This window comes from Chlorocebus sabaeus, chromosome 8 (assembly GCF_047675955.1).
Source record: "Chlorocebus sabaeus isolate Y175 chromosome 8, mChlSab1.0.hap1, whole genome shotgun sequence".
Taxonomy (NCBI): domain Eukaryota; kingdom Metazoa; phylum Chordata; class Mammalia; order Primates; family Cercopithecidae; genus Chlorocebus; species Chlorocebus sabaeus.
In genome coordinates, this window is record NC_132911.1 from 42,806,636 (window position 1) to 42,826,961 (window position 20,326).

At 40.1% G+C, this 20,326-nt stretch overlaps 1 protein-coding gene across 4 annotated transcripts in view; it reads left to right on the forward strand.

Moving 5' to 3' along the window:
- Positions 1-20,326, forward strand: part of HOOK3 (hook microtubule tethering protein 3) — a 137,476-nt gene that overhangs the window by 85,173 nt on the left and 31,977 nt on the right. For all 4 annotated transcript variants that reach the window (XM_073018060.1, XM_073018059.1, XM_007962356.3 and 1 more), the window contains 3 exons: positions 5,230-5,299; positions 9,271-9,411; positions 19,768-19,855. In XM_073018060.1, coding sequence (XP_072874161.1) covers positions 5,230-5,299; positions 9,271-9,411; positions 19,768-19,855 — 299 coding nt within the window. The remainder of the gene's footprint in view (positions 1-5,229; positions 5,300-9,270; positions 9,412-19,767; positions 19,856-20,326) is intronic.

A 20,326-nucleotide genomic window follows, 5' to 3' on the forward strand; every position in this document is an offset into this window, starting at 1 on the left:
CAGGCATGGTGGTGCGTGCCTGTAATTCTAGCTACTCAAGAGGCTGAGGCACAAGAATTGCTTGAACCCGGAAGGTGTATGCCACAGTGAGCTGAAATAGCACCACTGCACTTCAGCCTGGGCAACAGAGTGAGACTGTCTCCAAAAAAACCAAAACACTTAACCATTAAAGAAGGCCCAAAAAGATTCACAACTTTAAAAAGAAAACTGGTGGCCGGGCGGGGTGGCTCACGCCTGTAATCCCAGCACTTTGGGAGGCCGAGACGGGCGGATCACAAGGTCAGGAGATCGAGACCATCCTGGCTAACATGGTGAAACCCCATCTCTACTAAAAAATACAAAAACCTAGCCGGGCGAGGTGGCGGGCGCCTGTAGTCCCAGCTACTCAGGAGGCTGAGGCAGGAGAATGGCGGGAACCCGGGAGGCGGAGCTTGCAGTGAGCTGAGATCAGGCCACTGCACTCCAGCCTGGGCGACAGAGCGAGACTCCGTCTCAAAAAATAAAAAAAAAAAAAAATAAATAAATAAAAAGAAAACTGGTATGTACCATCATAAACATAAGGTGTCATAAACGTTGAATACCATCATAATGGTCTCTGCCCTGCAGCTTGAGCTAGTAACTAAACTCTCCAAGACTTGGTTTGTTCTGCAAAATGAGAATCATAACTTCTTTCTCCAGAGCCAGATGAAGAGTTTTAGATGCTCTTAGTAAGGCAAAGCACTCCCCAATATGTAATTTTAAATGAAAACAGTATTAAATGTAATATAGAAAAAGTTGTGCTGTATTAAATGTAATATAGAAAAGTTGGCTGTAATACTGATATTCTTTCTTAAGAAGATATCAGATAACTATTTTCTTTTTTCTTTTTTTGAGATGGAGTCTTGCTCTTGTCACCCAGACTGGAGTGTTTTTAAGACGAAGTCTTGCTCTTGTCCCCCAGGCTGGAGTGCAATGGCGCAATCTAAGCTCAGTGCAACCTCCGCCTCCCAGTTTCAAGCGATTCTCCTGCCTTAGCCCCCCGAGTACCTGGGATTACAGGTGAACTGCCACCATGACCAGCTAAATTTTGTATATTTAGTAAAGACAGGGTTTCACCATGTTGGCCAGGCTGGTCTCGAACTCCTGACCTCAGGTGATCCACCTGCCTCGGCCTCTCAAAGTGCTGGGATTACAGGCATGAGCCACCGCACCCAGCCACTTTTTGCATTTTTAATAGAGAAGGAGTTTCATCATGTTGACCAGGCTGATCTTGAACTCCTGGCCTCAGGTGATCCACCCGCCTCAGCCTCTCAAAGTACTGGGATTATAGGCATGAGCCACCGCACCCAGCCACTTTTTGCATTTTTAATAGAGAAAGAGTTTCATCATGTTGACCAGGCTGATCTTGAACTCTTGGCCTCAGGTGATCTGCCCTCCATGGCCTCCCAAAGTGCTGGGATTACAGGTGTGTGCCACCGCGCCCGACCAGATAACCATTTACTCTTGACAAATCAGGGTGACCTAGTTTTGCTGGTGCCCTAAGATCATACCTAGTGGCAGGTAATTTAATGTTGCACACTTAACACAATTATTTCAAATATTAAATAGAATATGGGCCAGGCATGGTGGCTCGTGCCTGTAATCCCAGCACTTTGGGAGGCCAAGGAAGAAAGATTTCTTGAGTCCAGGAGCTTGAGTTCAGCCTGGCCAACACATTGAGACTCCATCTGTCTCTAAATATGTGTTACAAAAATAAAAATAATGACTGGGTGCAATGGCTCATACCTGTAGTCCCAGCTACTTGGAAGGCTTGGATGGGAGGATCACTTGAGCCCAGGAGTTTGAGGTTATAGTGAGCCAAAACTGTGGCACTTCACTCCAGCATGGGTGACAGCAAGACCCTGTCTCTAAAAGAAAATGATAATTTTCTTTTAAGTACATCAGACTTCCTAAAGCAGTGATTTTTTTTCAACTAAGAAAAGTTGAGTAGGTGTCAATCCATTAAGGAACTTAGATCCTAAGGAGAAAACTGCTCTTTCTCCCAGGAAAAGAACCACACTTGGCTCAAAGTTTACCCCTCCCACTCCTTTGTCATCAGCTGGGGATGGTGGAGGCTGATGGATCGCTCGTTTGGCTTCACAGTTCATTCCCAGACTAGTAACCAGCCTGTGGCTTTTTAGTTACCTGAAACTGGAATTTTTCTTTTCCTCTGACTACAACATTCTTTTTTCCCTGCTCCTCTCTTTCATTTCACCTCCTTGCTCTCTCTCTGTTGTCTTATTAATCAGCTGTCTTCTTGCTTCATTTTCCAGTTTACCCAGCTGCACAGAAACCATTTTCATTTTGTTCTCACCACCACTCCCCTTCTTTATTCTCTTGACCTGTTTCTAGACCAAGCTGTCAAACCCTAATTGAGATATCCAAATTTTTTTTCTCTATTCCAGATTACCAAGTACAACTTAAGGAAATTATTGTATATCTTTCTTGTTTTCACCAAAAATATATCGTTTGTGATTATAACTGCATCCTCATTGCTGCCTCACAGTTCTTTCAGATATCTCTAAGCATCTCTACATGAATGTTGTTTTTTCTTTTTCTTTTTTTTTTTTTTTTTGAGGTGGAATTTTGCCCTTTTTGCCCAGGCTGGAGCACAATGGTGTGATCTCGGCTCATTGCAACCTCCACCTCCCAGGTTCAAGTGATTCTCCTGCCTCAGCCTCCAGAGTAGCTGTAATTACAGGCGCCCGCCACCATACCCAGCTAATTTTTTGTATTTTTAGTAGAGACAGGGTGTCACCATGTTGACCAGGCTGGTCTTGAACTCCTGACCTCAGGTGATCCGCCTGCGTTGGCCTCCCAATATGCTGGGATTACAGGCATGAGCCACTGCACCCAGCCTCTACATGAGTTTTTATGCAATTTTAAGAATCTCACCTGAAGTTTAACCCTTTTTCTCTCAGCTCTGATATAATCAAGAAACCATAAGCCCTTTCATGTAAACTATCACATTTGTTTCTTTGCACCTATAAACCTATGTTTTAACCTTGTTGCTATAGTTTGAATGTCCGCTCTGAAACTCATATTGAAAGTTAATACCTAATGTGGTAGTTTTGAGAGGTGGGGCCTTCAAGAGGTGATTAAAGCATGAGGACTCTGCCCTCAGGGATGGATTAATGCATCCATGGATTGATACGTTAATGGAGTAATGCATCATCATGGGAGTGGTACTGGTTGCTTTATAAGAAAAAGAGGGCCTGGTGCCGTGGCTCATGCCTGTAATCCCAGCACTTTGAAAGGACTGAGGCGGGTGGATCTCCTGAGGTCAGGAGTTTGAGACCAGCCTGGCTGACATGGCAAAAACTGGTCTCTACTAAAAATACAAGGATTAGCTGGGTGTGGAGATGGGCATCTGTAATCCCAGTTACTGGGGAGGCTGAGGCAGAAGAATCACTTGAACATGAGAGGCGGACGTTGCAGTTAACCAAGATCGTGCCACTGTATTCCAGCCTGGGTGACAAGAGTGAAACTCCTCAATAAAAAGAAAAAGAGACCTGAGCTAACAAGTGAGCATGCTCAACCCCCTCACTATGTGATGCCCTGTGTTGCCTCGGGACTCTGCAGAGTCCCCACCAGCAGGCAGGCTCTTACCAGATGTGCCCCCTCAGTCTTGGACTTCTCAGCCTCTAGAATTGTAAATAATAATTTTTTTTTTTTTTTTTTGAGATGAGGTCTCACTTGTTTACCCAAGCTGGGATGCAGTGGCATGGTCTGGCCTCTGCCTCCTGGGCTCAAGTGATCCTCCCACCTCAACTTCCCAAGTAGCCGGGAATACAGGCATGCACCACGGTGCTCACCTAATTTTTTGTATTTTTGGTGGAGATGGGGTCTCACCATGTTGCTCAGGCTGGTCTCGAACTCCTGAGCCCAATCGATCCACCCACCTCGGCCTCCCAAAGTGCTGGGGTTACAGGCATGAGTCACCACAGCCAGCCAAAAATAGTGTTTCTTATAAATTACTCAGTTTCAGTTCTGTTATAAGCAACAGAAAAAGGATTAGGACACCCTCTTTGTTTATGTATCCTTTGACCTAGCACTTTTGCTCTACTAATTAAATTTACCCTAATGAATTAAAGCATTGTTTCTAATAGCAAGATTTTGAAACAGCCTGAAAGTTCAGCAATACAGGAATAGTATTCTTATTCAACTGTATACAGTAGAGCCATTTAAAAGAATAAGGTGGCCGGGTGTAGTGGCTCACACGTTTAATCCCAGCACTTTGGGAGACAGAGATGGGCAGATTGCCTTAGGTCAGGAGTTCGAGACCAGCCTGGCCAACGTGGTGAAACCCTGTCTCTACTAAAAATGCAAAAACTAGCTGGGCGTGGTGGCAGGTGCCTGTAATCCCAGCTACTCAGCAGGCTGAGGTAGGAGAATTGCTTGAACCCAGGAGACAGAGGTTGCAGTGAGCCAAGATCATGCAACTACACTCCAGCCTGGGCAACAAAGTGAGACTCCATCTCAAAAAAATAATAATAATAATAAGGAATATTTTCTATACACCTGACAGGGAGAAATATGTATGTTACATCATTACATTTAAAAAGTAAGGCTGGGCACAGTGGCTCACGCCTGTAATCCTAGCACTTTGGGAGGCTGAGGCGGGAGGATCACCTGAAGTCAGGAGTTCAAGACCAGCCTGGCCAACATGGTGAAACCCCATCTCTTCTAGAAATACAAAAAATTAGTTGGGTGGGCACCTGTAATCCCAGCTACTCGGGAGGCTGAGACAAAAGAATTGCCCAACCCCAGGAGGCAGAGGTTGCAGTGAGCTGAGATCGCACCATTGCATTCCAGCCTGGGCAACAGAGCGAGACTCCATCTCAAAGAAAAAAAAAAAGTAGAATAGAATAGAGGTTACCAGGGGATAGGGGAGGGAGGAATAGGGAATTACTGCTTAATGGTTACAGAGTTTGTGATTTGGATGATGAAAAAGTTTTGAAAATACGTAGCAGTGATGGTTACACAACATTGTGAATATACTGAATGCCATTCTATTGTATACTTAAAAATACTTAAAATGGTATTTTTATTAAGACCACACTTAATAATATTTTAAGACCACTGTGACACGGTCCTTTACTTGAAAATTATTTTTGCTGTTAAAAATTAATGCTCAAAGTAGGGTTTCATATCGAAAGTTGTATAACTGTGTTTTCCATTAGCCTTATATTTATGTTTGTATATTTACAGGGTTAATGCCTCTTGGAAGTCAGGAGTCTTCAGACAGTCTAGCTGCAGAGATTGTTACACCTGAAATCAGGTAAGGAGATTGTGGTGTTCACATTTACACTGCACAGTATTCCTGGAGAAAACGTACTTCTCTACAATATGAAGAAGATCATTTCCTTATTCTTTCTAACCAACATTTTCAACATGAACTCAGTGTTAAATTTTTATGTTTTCAACATGTTAGAATCTTTCTTCTGCTGGCCCTATGGAAAATTGGTTTGCTCACTTCAATAAGACAATCTTTCACACATACAAAGCCAATTATTATGTCCTAAGCTTGAGTATCCTCAGCAGACATTAAGCAATGAAGACATTTGGCCTGTAGACAATAGTTGTGCTTAGCTATCAGCATGCAAAATCATAAGTTATTAAGATTTGTGTGCTAACCGGCTGGGCTTGGTGGCTAACACCTGTAATCCCAGCACTTTGGGAGGCTGAGGTGGGCGGATCACAAGTTCAGGAGATCGAGACCATCCTAGCTAACATGGTGAAACCCTGTCTCTACTAAAAACACAAAAAATTAGCCAGGCGTGGTGGCAGGCACCTGTAATCCCAGGTACTCGGGAGGCTGAGGCAGGAAAATGATGTGAACCCAGGAGGCGGAGCTTGCAGTGAGCTGAGGTTGTGCCACTGCACTCCAGCCTGGGAGACAGAGCAAGACTCTGTCTCAAAAAAAAAAAAAAAGATTTATCTGCTAACCACATGGAAAGGTCTGGGAAAGACATAATGCTATAGACAGGAGGAAATGACTCCCCATCTTAACTACTCTTCCCTCAATCATACCTTATATTTTTTATTCATAGCATTTTTAAAATTCCATTTATTTATTTATTTATTTAGAAGCAAGGTCTTGCTCTGTCACCCAGGCTGGAGTGTAGTGGCGTGGTCACAGCTCACTGCAGCCTTGACCTTCTGGGCTCAGGCAATCCTCCTACCTCAGCCTGCTTAGTAGCTGGGATCTCGGGCGCATGCCACCACGCCTGGCTATTTTTTGTAGAGACCGGGTTTTGCCATGTTTCCCAGGCTGATCTTGAACTCCTTGAGCTGAAGTAATCCGCCTGCCTTGCCCTCCCAAAGTGCTGGGATTACAGGTGTAAACCACCACACCCAGCCAGTTTCATTTATTTTTATGCATAACTAGCTTTATGTATAAAAATGAAAAATAAGTGGGGGAGACACCAAATGTCCATTAAAAGGAGACTGATTAATTCTGAATATTGCTTTTTACCTTTTTGGGGCCTATTTGCCCCTTTTTAAAATGGACACTGGCCTTGCTTCTTCATAAACTTCCTTGGTGGATATTAAATAACAGTTGTATAAGGGTTTCATACACTGTAAAAGTTGAAATAAGCTTTCAAATACTTGTTGAATAAATGGAAACAATTTGTAGTTGTTGGTTAACATTTGTTTAAGAAGGACAAATGGGCCAGGTGCAGTGGCTCACTCCTGTAATCCTAGCACCTTGGGAGGTCAAGGTGGGTGGATCACCTGAGGTCAGAGTTCAAGACCAGCCTGACCAACATGGCGAAACCCTGTCTCTACTAAAAAAGTACAAAATTAGCTGGGTTTGGTGATGCATGCCTGTAATCTCAGCTACTCAGGCGGGTGAGGTAGGAGAATCACTTGAACTCAGGAGGCAGAGGTTGTGTGAGCTGAGATCGCACCATTGCTCTCCAGTCTGGGCAACAAGAGCAAAAGTCCATCTCAAAAAAAAAAATAAGAAGAAGTACAAACAAAAGGCGTGTAAGGCAGCACCAAGTCTGGAAGTATCTTGTGTACCTTTTTCTTTTTTGCCATCTGATATGCTACTTTATAATTGAACTAATAAGATTTATTGAATAAATGAACACATATTTGTGAACGTTTATAAGTAAGTGGTTATGTCCAAAACAACTCACAATTTTTAAGGAAATGTATTTGTAATACAGTTGATTTTTTAAACTAGGAACAATGATAGGTCAGGTGCGGTGGCTTACATGTGTAATGCCAGTGCTTTAGGAGGCCAGGGCAGGTGGATCACTTGAGGCTGGGAGTTCGAGACCTTCCTTGCCAACATGGCAAAACCCTGTCTCTACTAAAAATACAAAAAAATTAGCTGGGCATGCTAGCACATGCCTGAAATCCCAGGTACTCAGGAGGCTGAGGCACAAGAATCATTTGAACCTCCGAGGCAGGGTTGCAGTGAGCCTAGATGGCGCCACAGCACTCCAGTCTGGGTGACAGCTAGATTCTGTCTGCAAAAAAAAAAAAAAAAAGAAAAGAACAATGATGATAAAGATTCAGCAAATAGGGCTTTTCTGAGTATGACTAGATACAGATTAAAATATGCTCTGTGTGCAGAAGAGAACTATCAAGGAAAAATGATAAACTGGGATGAAAATTTTACAACATGTTTTAGATGATGGGTTAATATTTGATACTTTTCATTGAGTTAGAGTGTGGAGAAATTGGAAATCTCATAAACTAAAGGCAAAGGCAAAAGGTTAAAATGGTACAACCTTTCTTTTGAGGAGATTGGCAGGATGTCTAATCTCTGTTAGTCTAAAAGTGCACCTATCTTTTGATCCAAAAATTACTTTTCTGGGAATTAATCCTAAGGAAATAACCAATGATATACAGAAAAGTATATTTATAAGGCTAATCTTACTAACTTGTTAAAGCTCAAAATTGGTAGCAATCTGAATGCCCAATAATTGGGTGTTTATTAAATAGTAACGATTTTAATGCCATGTCATTTAAAATATCCAAGTATATTTAATGATATAAAAAGATTGTGAAATTTTAGGTGTAAATAGCAGGTACCAATGTAATTTGTACTGTGTGATCCCGTCTGAAAAATGTTTGCAGGTGAGTATATGTGCATAGAATTAGAAGGCTATATTTCAGCAGTAGTCATTTTGCACTATAGTTATGGAGGGTTTATATTTTCTTTTCATTTGTCTTCCTTACAAAGTGTGTGTTTACTTTGTAACTGAAAAATATAAAGTCCCTATTGCCCATACTGAGGCAGAAGAATTGCTTGAACCCAGGAGGCGGGGGTTGCAGTGAGCCGAGATCGTGCCACTGCACTTCAGCCTGGGTGACAGAGACCCCATCTCAAAAAAAAATAAGAAAGTCCCTGTTGCCCATAATAGAATACATCAAATTCTAAATAGTTGCTTGAATTAGATCACAGATTTGGTTCATCTTTTCAGTAGCAAAAGTAAAAGATTTATTATGTTTATAAAATAAGAGCAATGCATGTATGTGCATGTTTCTTTCTTACTTTGATTTTTCTTTATCCACAAGAAGCTTTTCCACAGCTTTTCATAGTATTTGGTATCTGTTCATACTGTCTTCATGGGGCCCCCTAAAGATGACCCTGTGTAAAGAAAAGAATGAATCATATCTTCAACAAGTCTGTCTTCATATGAACTAACATTTAATTATATTGTCCCTGCAGTAAATATGGTGGCAAGTTCTGTATGGATACTGTTTTTAATATCCCTTAATGTAAGCTTTTGGCATACACAGAGTCCAAAACAGTGCAGTCCGGTAACCTGATTGTAATGATCTGGCTTGTTTCAAGAATTTAATTTTACATATTACAGGAATGGGTAGACTGTCTTGAAATGATTCTTGTCGGATATAATATCTTGCCACCAAATGGTTAATAATTTAAGAGCATAGCAGTAGAGATTATGTTCTCTAATAAGAATCAAATAACAGATAAATAAATGCATTCGTAGTTTAAATATTTAAATCAGGGAAGAAATAGGATTTTGAAATCATATTTATTACAAATCATTGTATTTAGAGACTGTATTATTTCTATAAAGGAAATATTTAAAACCTTAAATGTAATGTCTTTGCCAGCTATAATTTGTTGCATTTTCTTTATTTTTCATTTCTGTTCTGGTATTAAATTTGTAAGAGTGCTTAGCTGGATTTGATACCTGTGTTGTATATTGATGCACCAAATGACTGTGTATATAATATTTAGTTTTTATTTTGTTCATTCAGGGAGAAACTTATTCGTCTTCAGCATGAGAATAAGATGTTAAAGCTTAACCAAGAAGGTTCGGACAATGAAAAAATAGCCTTATTGCAGAGCCTTCTAGATGATGCAAATCTACGCAAGAATGAACTGGAGACAGAGAATAGGTAGAGTATTATAGGTGACCACATCTGGCTATAAGTTTTCCCTATTTGTCTTGATTCTGAATCCCTTAAACAAAGAACTGGCAGGGCATGGTGGCTCACACCTGTAATCCCAGCACTTTGGGAGGCCGAGGAGGGCAGATCGCTTGAGCTCAGGAGTTCGAGACCAGCCTGGGCAACATGGCGAATGAAACTCCATCTCTACAAAAAAATGCAAAAATTAGCCAGGCATGGTGGTGCATGCCTGTGGTCCCAGCTACTCAGGAGGCAGAGGTAGAAGGATCATTTGAGCCCAGGAGGTGGAGGTTGCAGTGAGCCAAGGTCACACCACTGCACTCCAGCTTGGGCAATAGAGCAAAATTCTGTCTCAAAAACAGAAAAAAACCACACACAAAACAAAACAAAAAAACGAACAACAAAGATCTGAATTGTAGTTTGAAAAATGACCATGTGCTGTTCTCTTTTCCTTTAAGAGAACTTGAATCCATTTCTCCACTTTTGGGCAGACTTGCCAAAAAACATTGGGCTTTTTTAGAATGGTGGTGTCCTCTTTACAAAATGATACCAGCTCTACCATTTACCCTTTTTAATCACTAATTAAAACTAGAGGATTTTTAAAAATCTGATAATTCAGTCTTTCACAAGAATTTCAGTTCACAGTTGTTGTCGGGCTAATAGAGTTTACCATTTCCACAGGAGTGTGTTGGAGCTCTGTTGGTGTGGGGAGAGCAGTAGCTCCCTCGTAATTGGATTGACAAAGCATTTTCCTTCTAATCTGTTATTTATTGTGACCCTAAAAGGAACTAATTCATCTTAGGAACAACTGACTTATTTTGAAAGTTTAGAATCTGCAAAATTGCTGTGACAGTTGTACACATCCTACCCTTCTTCCTGTAGCTTTACATTTTAAAACTACTGAGATAGAATCAACAAACAGTGTAAATCAGTATAAATGCTAGAGTGATTATAAGAGCACCATCAAGCATAAACAGAAGGAGAAAATTTTACATCAACTCTTAGGAGTCTAGAGAATGAGGGATTTTTTAAAGTACTCAGAAAAAGTGGGAAGTGGAGACAGTGGAGCGGGGGAGATTGCAGGAGCAACTGGTGAGCGGGCAGTCCCTCTGGTGCAAGTGTCTTGATGTTCGCCTCATTCATCTTTTGCCTCTGGGTTGTATTTTAGTCAGGAAAGTCTCTCCCTACCCTGATATTTTTTTAGTGAGAAAACACCCACAACTTTCTTCATACTGCTTTGCATTGTTTCTCACAGGCTTTATAATTATTGCTCTTTTTCCCTGAGACAGGACAGCCAATTGTCATTTATACAGTGTCCATGTCTGTGGATGACTAATCACCACCCAAGTTCCTGTGTGACTTACTGCTGGGTACAACTTAGTGTTGTGATTGTTTCTTAAATTACAACACCGATGATGAATAACTTAGATTATGGTTGACTATGATCTATAATGATAATAACAGGTAATATTTACTAAGCACCTGTTTGTCTCAGGCATTGTGCTAGGTGTCTTAAATATGCTTTCTTACTTTATGAAAGTTTTACAGATGAGGGAACTCAGACTCAGACCGTGACTGCCTGACTCCAAAGCCTCCATACCTAATCCATACCCTCTTTCTTGCCAATTTATCTTGTACTATGTTTGCACAATATTTATTCCTTTTCCTGTCTTCCTCTCACAGGATGTTTTTTGTCCTAAGTGACTTACCCTAAGTTTGTTCTTACTGAATTTAATGAGTATTTATATTACCTTGACTCTAGCTTAATATCCTACTAGTTTACAACATTGGGTCCCACTGAGTCTGTTACAGTTTGCTCACTGCCCATGTATATCACCTGTCAGAAAGCAAAGTCTGTCATAGACCTCTAAAGTCCTTTCCAATTAGTTTTCCCAAGAGCGAGCACTTTAGCATATCTGTAATACCTGCCAGTCCTCAAACAATATTAGAAGAGGGTGGAGGGTTAAGAGGGAAGCCACATCAGGATTTCCCAGGAATTCTGTAAAGTAGACCTGATCTTGTTTCTGTACCTCTCAGAGTGTACTATAATCTCAAGTGCACCCTGTCCCTGCATCCCACAGCTGTATGTATTCAGCAATTAGACTTTGATTAAAATGTTAACTATCTCAATCCCTGAAGTGGGAGAAAGAAAGTAGAGGCAATTCACATTGATAGAATACCTGCAATGTGCAGGGGCTCTGCTAGGCACACTTTAGTCTATTAAACAACCCCATGAGGTAGGCATCATAATCCTCATTTATTTTGTAGATGAACTTTTTATTTTTTTTATTTTTGTGGGTACATAGTAGGTATATATATTTATGAGTTACATGACATAGTTTGATACAGGCATGCAGTGCATAATAATCATATTGGAGTAAATGGTGTATCCATCCTCTCAAGCATTTATCATTTATGTTATAAACAATCCCATTATACTCTTTATTTTTAAATGTACAATTACATTATTTATTACTATAATCACTTTGTTGTGCTAGCAAATACTAGGTCTTATTCATTCTTTCTATTTTTATGTGCCCATTAACCTCTTCCCATTACCCTTCTCAGCCTCTGGTAACCATCCTTCTACTTTCAAGCTCCATGAATTTAATTTTTTAAATTTTTAGCTCCCACAAATAAGTGAGAGCATGTGAAGTTTGTCTTCCTGTGCCTGTTATTTCACTTAACATAATGACCTTCAATTTCATGCATGTTTTTACAAATGATAGGATTTCATTCTTTTTTATGGCTAAATAGTGCTACATTGTGTTCTGCATCTACATATACCACATTTTCTGTGCCTATTAATTTTTTTATTTTATTTTATTTTTTTGAGACAGGATCTCACTCTGTTGCCCAGGCTGGAGTGCAGTGGTATGATCACGCTCAACCTCCCAGGCTCAAGCTATCCTTCCATGTCAGCCTCTGAGTAGGACTATAGGTGTACACCACCATGCCTGGCTGATTTTTTAATTTTCTGGAGAGACAGGATCTCCTTGTGTTGCCCAGGCTGGTTTCAAACTCCTGGACTCAAGGGATCCTCCCACCTCAGCATCCCAAAGTGCTGGCATTATAGGCATGAACCACCATGTCCAGCCTCTTTTGAGATATACATATCTGTTTAGAGTAAATATCTGTTTAGATCTTTTGTCTTTTTTTTTTTTGAGGATCTCACTCCTTCACCCAGGCTGGAGTACAGTGGCACGATCACAGCTCACTGCTGCCTTGACAGCCCGGGCTCAAGTGATCCTCCCACCTCGTCTTCCAAGTGACTGAGATTACAGGCATGTGCCACCATGCCCAGGTAATTTTTTCTATTTTTTTGTAGAGATGGGGTTTTGCCATGTTGCCCAGGCTAGTCTTAAAACACCTGGGCTCAAGCAATCCACCCACCTTAGCCTCCCAAAGTGCTGGGATTACAGGGATGAGACACCATGCCCGGCCCTCCTTGTGCCTATTTTTAAAATTGGGTTATTAGAGTTTTTCCTGTAGAGTTGTTTGAGCTCCTTATATATTCTAGTTAGTCATCCCTTGTGAGATGGGGAGTTTGCATGTATTTTCACCCATTCTGTTGGACGTCTCTCACTTCGTTGGTTGTTTCCTTTGCTGTGCAGAAGCTTTTTAATTTGATATGATCCCATTTGTTCCTTTTTGCTTTGGTTCCCTGGACTTATGGAGCATTACTCAAGAAATCTTTGTCCACACCAATGTCCAGGGAGCGTTTCTCCAGTTTCATTTTATTATTTTCAGGTCTTAGATTTAAATCTTTGATCCATTTTGATTGGATTTTTGTATATTGCAAGAGAGAAGGGGTCTAGTTTCATTATTTTGCATAATGATATCCAGTACCATTTATTGAAGAGACTGCCCTTTCCCCAGAGTAAGTTCTTGGCATCTTTGTTAAAATAAGTTCACTGTAGATGTATAGATTTATCTCTGACTTCTCTATTCTGTTCCACTGGTCTGTGTGTCTGTTTTTATGTAAGTACCATGCTGTTTTGGTTACTATAGCTCTGTAGTATAATTTGAACTCAGGTAACATGATTCCTCTAGTTTTGTTCTTTTTGCTTAGAATAGCTTTGGTTATTCTGGGTAGTTTGTGGTTCCGTATAGATTTTAGGATTGTTTTTTCTATTTCTGTGAAGAATATCATTGGTATTTTAATAGGGATTATTTTGAATGTATAGATAGCTTTGGGTAGTACGGATTTTGTTGTTGTTGTTGTTGTTGTTGTTGTTGTTGTTTTTGGGTTGGAGTCTGTCTCTGTCGCCCAGGCTGGAGTGCACTGGCACTATCTCAGCTCTTTGCAACCTCCACCTCCCAGGTTCAAGCAATTCTCTTGCCTCAGCCTTCTGAGTAGTTGGGACTATAGGCATGAGCCCCTACGCCCAGTTAATTTTTGTGTTTTTAGTAGAGACAGGGTTTTGCCCTGTTGGCCAGGCTGGTCTCGAACTCCTGACCTCAGGTGATCCACCCACCTCAGCCTTCCAAAGTGCTGGGATTACAGGCGTGAGCTACCATGCCTGGCCAACAATAGGCCAAAGTATGGCACTTGGACATACTGAGTACTTTGTTGTTGTTGTTGTTGTTTCCTTTCAGTGGAGAACTGGATCTCGCTAAATTGCCCAGGCAAGTCTCACACTCCTGGGCTCAAGCTATCATCCTACCTCTGCCTCCCTAAGAGCTAGGATTACCGATGTGAGCCACTGCACCCAGCATGGACATTTTAACAATACTGGTTCTTCTAATTCATGAACATAGAATATCTTTCCATTTTTTTGTGTCTTCAATTTCTTGCATCAGTGTTTTATAGTTTTAATTGTAGAGATCATTCACTTCTTTGCTTAATTCCTAGGTATTTTATTTTAGCTGTAGTGATCATAAATGGGATTCTTGATTTCTTTTTCAGATTGTTTGCTGTTGGCCTATATAAATGTTACTGATTGTTGGCTGGGCCTGGTGTTTCATGCCTGTAATCCCAGTACTTTGGGAGGCTGAGGCGGGTGGATCACGAGTTTAGGAGATCGAGACCATCCCAGCTAACACAGTGAAACCCTGTCTCTACTAAAAATACAAAAAATTAGCCGGGCGTGGTGGCGGGCACCTATAGTCCCAGCTACTCGGGAGGCTGAGGCAGGAGAATTGCATGAACCCAGGAGGTGCAGCTTGTAGTGAGCTGAGATCGTGCCACTGCACTCCAGCCTGGGCGACAGAGTAAGACTCTGTCTCCAAAAAAAAAAAAAGACATGTTACTGATTTTTGTCCAGGTGCGGTGGCTCTTGCCTGTAATCCCAGCACTTTGGGAGGCTGAGGTGGGAGGATCGAGACCATCCTGGCCAACATGATGAAGCCCAGCTCTACTAAAAATACAAAAATTAGCCAGGTGTGGTGGTGCATGCCTGTAGCCCCAGCTACTCAGGGGGTTGAGGCAGGAGAATTGCTTGAACCCAGGAGGCGGAGGTTGCAGTGAGCCGAGATCATGCCACTGCCCTGCAGCCTGGCCACAGAGTGAGACCCCGTCTCAAAAGAAAAAAAAAAAAAAGAGAAATGTTACTGATTTTTGTATGTTGATTTGTAATTTGACTTCTTCCTTTCTTAATTAGATGCCCTTTCTTTCTTTCTCTTGTCTGATTGCTCTAGCTAGGACTTCTGGTACTGTGTTGAATAACAGGATGATAGTGAGCATCCTTGTCCTGTTCCTGATCTTAGAGGAAAGACTTTCAGTTTTTCCCCATTCAGTATGATACTAGCTATGGGTCTTTCTTATGTAACTTTTATTATATTGAGGTATGTTCCTTTTATACCCAGTTGAGAGTTTTTATATAAATTGTTGAATTTTATCAAATGCTTTTTCAACATCAATTGAAATGATCATACGGTTTTTGTCCTTTATTCTGTTGATATAATGTGTCACATTAGTTAGTATGAGGATGTTGAACCATCCTTGCATACCTGGGATCAATCCCATTTGGTCATAATAAATGATCTTTTTAATGTGTTGTTGAATTTGGTTTGCAGTATTTTATTGAGGATTTTTGCATCAATATTCATTAGTTATATTGGCCTATACTTATATATATTTTTAAGACAGGATCTTAACGCTGTCACTCAAGCTGGAGTGCAGTAACTTAGTAGAGCCAGGTTTTCACCATGTTGGCCAGGCTGGTCTCAAACTCTTGACATCAAGTGATCCACCTGCCTTGGCCTCCCAAAGGGTTGGGATTACAGGCGTGAGCCACTGTGCCTGGCCTATAGTTTGTTTTGTTTGTTTGTTTGTTTTTTCTTTTGATACATCTTTGTCTCATTTTCGTATCAGGATAATACTTGCCACATAGAATGAGCTTGGAGGTATTCCTTCTTCCTCTATTTTTCAGAATAGTTTGAGTAGGATTGGTATTAGTTCTTCTTTAAATGTTTTATAGAATTTGCCAGTAAAGTCATCGGATCTGGGGCCTTTCTTTATTGGGAGACTTTTTATTATGGCTTCCATCTTGTTACTTGCTATTAGTCTGTTCAGGTTTTGGATATTTTCATGATTCCATCTTGGTAGATTGTATGTGTCTAGGAATTTATTCATTTCTTCTAGATTTTTCAATTTTTTGGCATATAGTTGCTCATAATAACCAGTAATTCTTTGAATTTCCCTGGTATCAGTTGTGATGTCTCATTTTTCATCTCTGATTTTGTTTATTTGGGTCTTCTCTCTTTTTTTCTTAGTCTGGCTAAAGGTTTGTCAATTTATCTTTTTAAAAAACTGGTTTTTGTTTTGTTGCTCTTCTGTATTGTTTTCTTCATTTCAAATTCATTTATTTCTGCTCTGATCCTTATTTATTTATTTATTTAGAGACAGAGTCTCACTCTGTCACCCATGCTGGAGTGTAGTGGCACGATGGCTCACTGCAACCTCAACCTCCTGGGGTCAAGCTATTCTCTTGCCTCAGTCTCCAGAGTAGCTGGTACTACAGGCGTGCACCACCACCCCTGGCTAATTTTTGTATTTTTAGTTGAGATGGGGTTTCACCATGTTGGCCGGGCTTGTCTCAAACTCCTAACCTCAAGTGATCCAACCACGTTGGCCTCCCAAAGTGCTGGGGTTACAGGTGTGAGCCACCACGCCTACTCTGCTCTTATCTTTATTATTTCTTCTACTAATTTTGTGTTTTGTTTGCTCTTCCTTTTCTAGGTCTTTAAGTGGCATTGTTAGGTTGTTTATTTGAAGTTTTTCTCTTTTTTGATGTAGATGCTTATGCCTGTAAATTTCCCTCTTACTACGGCTTTTGCTGTATCCCATAGGTTTTGGTATGTTGTGTTTCCATTATCATTTGTTTCAATAAATTTTTCAGTTTCCTTCTTGATTTCTTCATTGACCCACTGGTCATTCAGGAACATATTGTTGAATTTCCATGTGTTTGTATAGTTTCCAAAATTTCTTTTGTTACTGATTTCTAGTTTTACTGTGTTCAGAGAAGATGCTTGATATTATTTCAGTTTTTTGAGTGTTTTATAGATGTACTTTTTTCATAAATATTTTACTTATATTTATGTTACTTACATACTTCATACTTTAACAGTTCCACTACTATTTTTGCTCACCTATTATTCCCCATTGAGAGAATTTAGCTGTTTTTAAACCATTCCAAAGAACATCTTGGTACACACTGGATTGTGTTTTATGATGTTTACAATGGCTTCCACCTAGTAGGCTTACAGTATTGTTTGATGAAATAATCTCAAAAATGACTAAGATGGATAGTTGAAATAATCTTTTAGTTGGATACATATTTCCACTTTGCTTTCTGAAAAGACTGAACAGTATTACGGTATTACTAGTAATGTGTTTATGGACCTGTGTCCCCATATTGAATGTGGATTTTTCAGATAATTTATCCTTTTGTTACTCAGAACCACTCAGATTTTTTTACCTTGATGTGAAAAAGTTATTATAGCTTTAATTACATTTTTATTGTGATCCTTTCTAAATTATAAACCTATAATGTCTTGTAATTTAAGTAAAAAAATTTCTTATTAAACTTTTTGGCTATTTGGATTCTAAACATGGGGTTGTCTTGTTTTCTCCTTAATTTGGAGCAGTCTGGCTTCTACTACTACCATTTCACGAAAGTATTTCTTACTAAGGTAACTGGTCATCTCTTAAATGGCCAATCCCGTAGCAGCACTCAAGACTTTATCTTTCCTCATCTTTCTACGATATTCAGTGTTGTTATTCAGTTCCCCCTTCTTCAAATTTTTTATTTCAATAATGGCCTTCTCTTATATTCTCTGTCATTCTCTGATATTCTTCAGGGTGAGGTTCCTTTTTCTACTCCTTGGTTGATCTGCCATGGGCCATCTTTGTTAGTCTTTTACACTGTTTTTCACACTCTTTCTAGACAATATCATTTTTGCTCATGGCCTCAGTTAACTCCAAATGGCTCCCAAATCTGTATGTTCAACTCAGGTTTCTCTGTGCTTTAGATTGAGGTATCTAGCTGTTTGACAAATTTCTAGGCATTTCATTTTCAACAAATGTAAAATCAGATCCCTATATTTCTTTCTTATCCTATTCCTTTTGTCTTGCCTTCTCAGTGAATACCAAAATCCTTGTATTCTTTTGCCTTTTCTCAAGATAGTTCCTCCTCTGTCCCTTTCTATTTCCTCCTCTGTCCTTTTCTATTTCAGGCATATTTAGTAATAATAATAGTAATAATAGCATTCTCTCATCTTCATGCCTGCTCTTGAACATTTTAAATAATATCTTCCATTGTAAAACCAAAGTGATCTGTCTGACATGCTACCTGTATGATCTGTCTAACCATGTTTTCCCTTCTTGCAATCCTTCACTATCACCCAACACCTTTGGAAGTAAGCTAGTCTCCTGAATGTTGCATCATGACCTAGGGAATTTATGAAAGTCAAACCATGGGCTGGGCACGGTGGCTCATGCCTGTAATCCCAGCACTTTTTGAGGCTGAGGTGGGTGGATCACCTGAGGTCAGGAGTTCGAGACCACCCTGACCAACATAGTAAAACCCCATCTCCACTAAAAATACAAAAATTAGCCAGGCGTGGTGGTGTGCATCTGTAATCCCAACTACTCAGGAGGCTGAGGCATGAGGATTGGTTGAGCCTGGGAGGCAGAGGTTGCAGTGACCTGAGATTGCACCATTGCACTCCAGGCTGGGTGACAGAGGGAGACTCCATCTCAAGAAAAAAAGAAAAAAAGAAAAAGAAAAAAGAAAGTCAAACTGTGGAATCAGCGTTATTTAAGGTTGTCTGAGTTATTCCAGTTTCAGCTTGAGGCTTGCTGATTACAGGGTAATCCCAGCAGACACTTTGTATTCCATACAAGGTTGTGCTGATCTCCTTTTCCCCAGTTTCTCTCCAGCCATTCTTCCTCTCATAACATACTCATCATCATACCATTCCTGAATTCACTGCATCCTCTTATTTTTCTGCATACTTTGGACATACTGACCTCTGTCTTGAATCTCCTTTCCACCCATAACCCACAGATGTTTTATTTATTATTCTAGTCTCTTTTCAAGTCCAGTGTATTTTAACTCGTCCAGAGAGTTACTGTTTCTTTGACCAGCTATCACTTTTATATGCATCTATGTACTACTTGGAAGTTTTTATCTGATTGTATTTTATTTGTTTACACTTTTTCCTCCCCACTGGGCTTTAATTCCGTGAGGGCAGGGATCTTTTGTGTGTGTGTGTGTGTGAGGCAGGGTCTCACTCTGTTGCCCAGACTGGAGTGCAGTGGCACGAACACAGCTCACTTCAGCCTCGACCTCCTGGGCTCAAGCAATCTTCCTACCTCATCCCCACAAGAGCTGGAACTTACAGGTGCTCACCACCATGCCTGACTGATTTTTGTATTTTTGGTAGAGATGGGGTTTCACCATGTTGGCCAGGCTGTTCTCAAACTCCTGAGCTCATGCAGTCTGTCTACCTCGGCCTCCCAAAGTGCTGGCATGGGCCACCATGCCCTGCCTGAGTGCAGAGATCTTTTAATACTAATGCTGAGCACAGTCCTTGAGACATAGTCTTCATAAACATGTATTGAAGAGAATTTCAGAGAAATATGTATAACTACCTTGTTTCTAAAATATGTGCCCACCCAAACACTGTGTTAGAAGTCATCATTCGAAATTTCAAGCAATACCAAAAATAATCAGAAAAGTAAGCTGCCACTCATGACATTAGGCCACTACTATACTACTACTGCTATAACATGAGACTTTATTTTGTTAATTATACTTTCTAACTGATATGACAACCTAAGGAAAAAAGGCATACATAAGTCACTACTTGGAAAATTAATGTACATTTCATTTCTAGGCTGGTGAATCAAAGACTTCTGGAAGTACAGTCACAAGTTGAAGAATTACAAAAATCTTTACAGGATCAAGGCTCAAAAGCAGAAGATGTAAGTTTTAATATGTACCAACCATGGTCCGTCAGTTTCACAATGTTGAGAAATAACTTTTATTTTTTATTTGATGTTTTTTATCAAAATAATTTAGTATTATATTGGTTATAGAAAAGAAACAGTGTTTTCCTTTTTACTAACATTCTTTATAAAAAGGACCGGATCTGTCTCTTCAGATTAACTCTGCTGGGAATTAGAAATTCATTTCTAGTTACCAACTGAGGAATTAATTGAGGCTTTATGTTTTAAATGTGCTCAACTCAAGTGTTCAAAGATGAAGTATAGGGTTTTTCCCCTTTGGTCAAAAAAAATTGCTAGTGGGAATTTGGAATGTTCAAGTAGAAATTTTTAATATAAAAGTGATTTTAAGAAAATACTGCTGTCCCTAGAATTGCATTTTCTCTAAATCTCTGAATCCCTCTTACTCCTTCTGTTCCCCAACACTGGCCCTTTTTTCACATCCCCCAG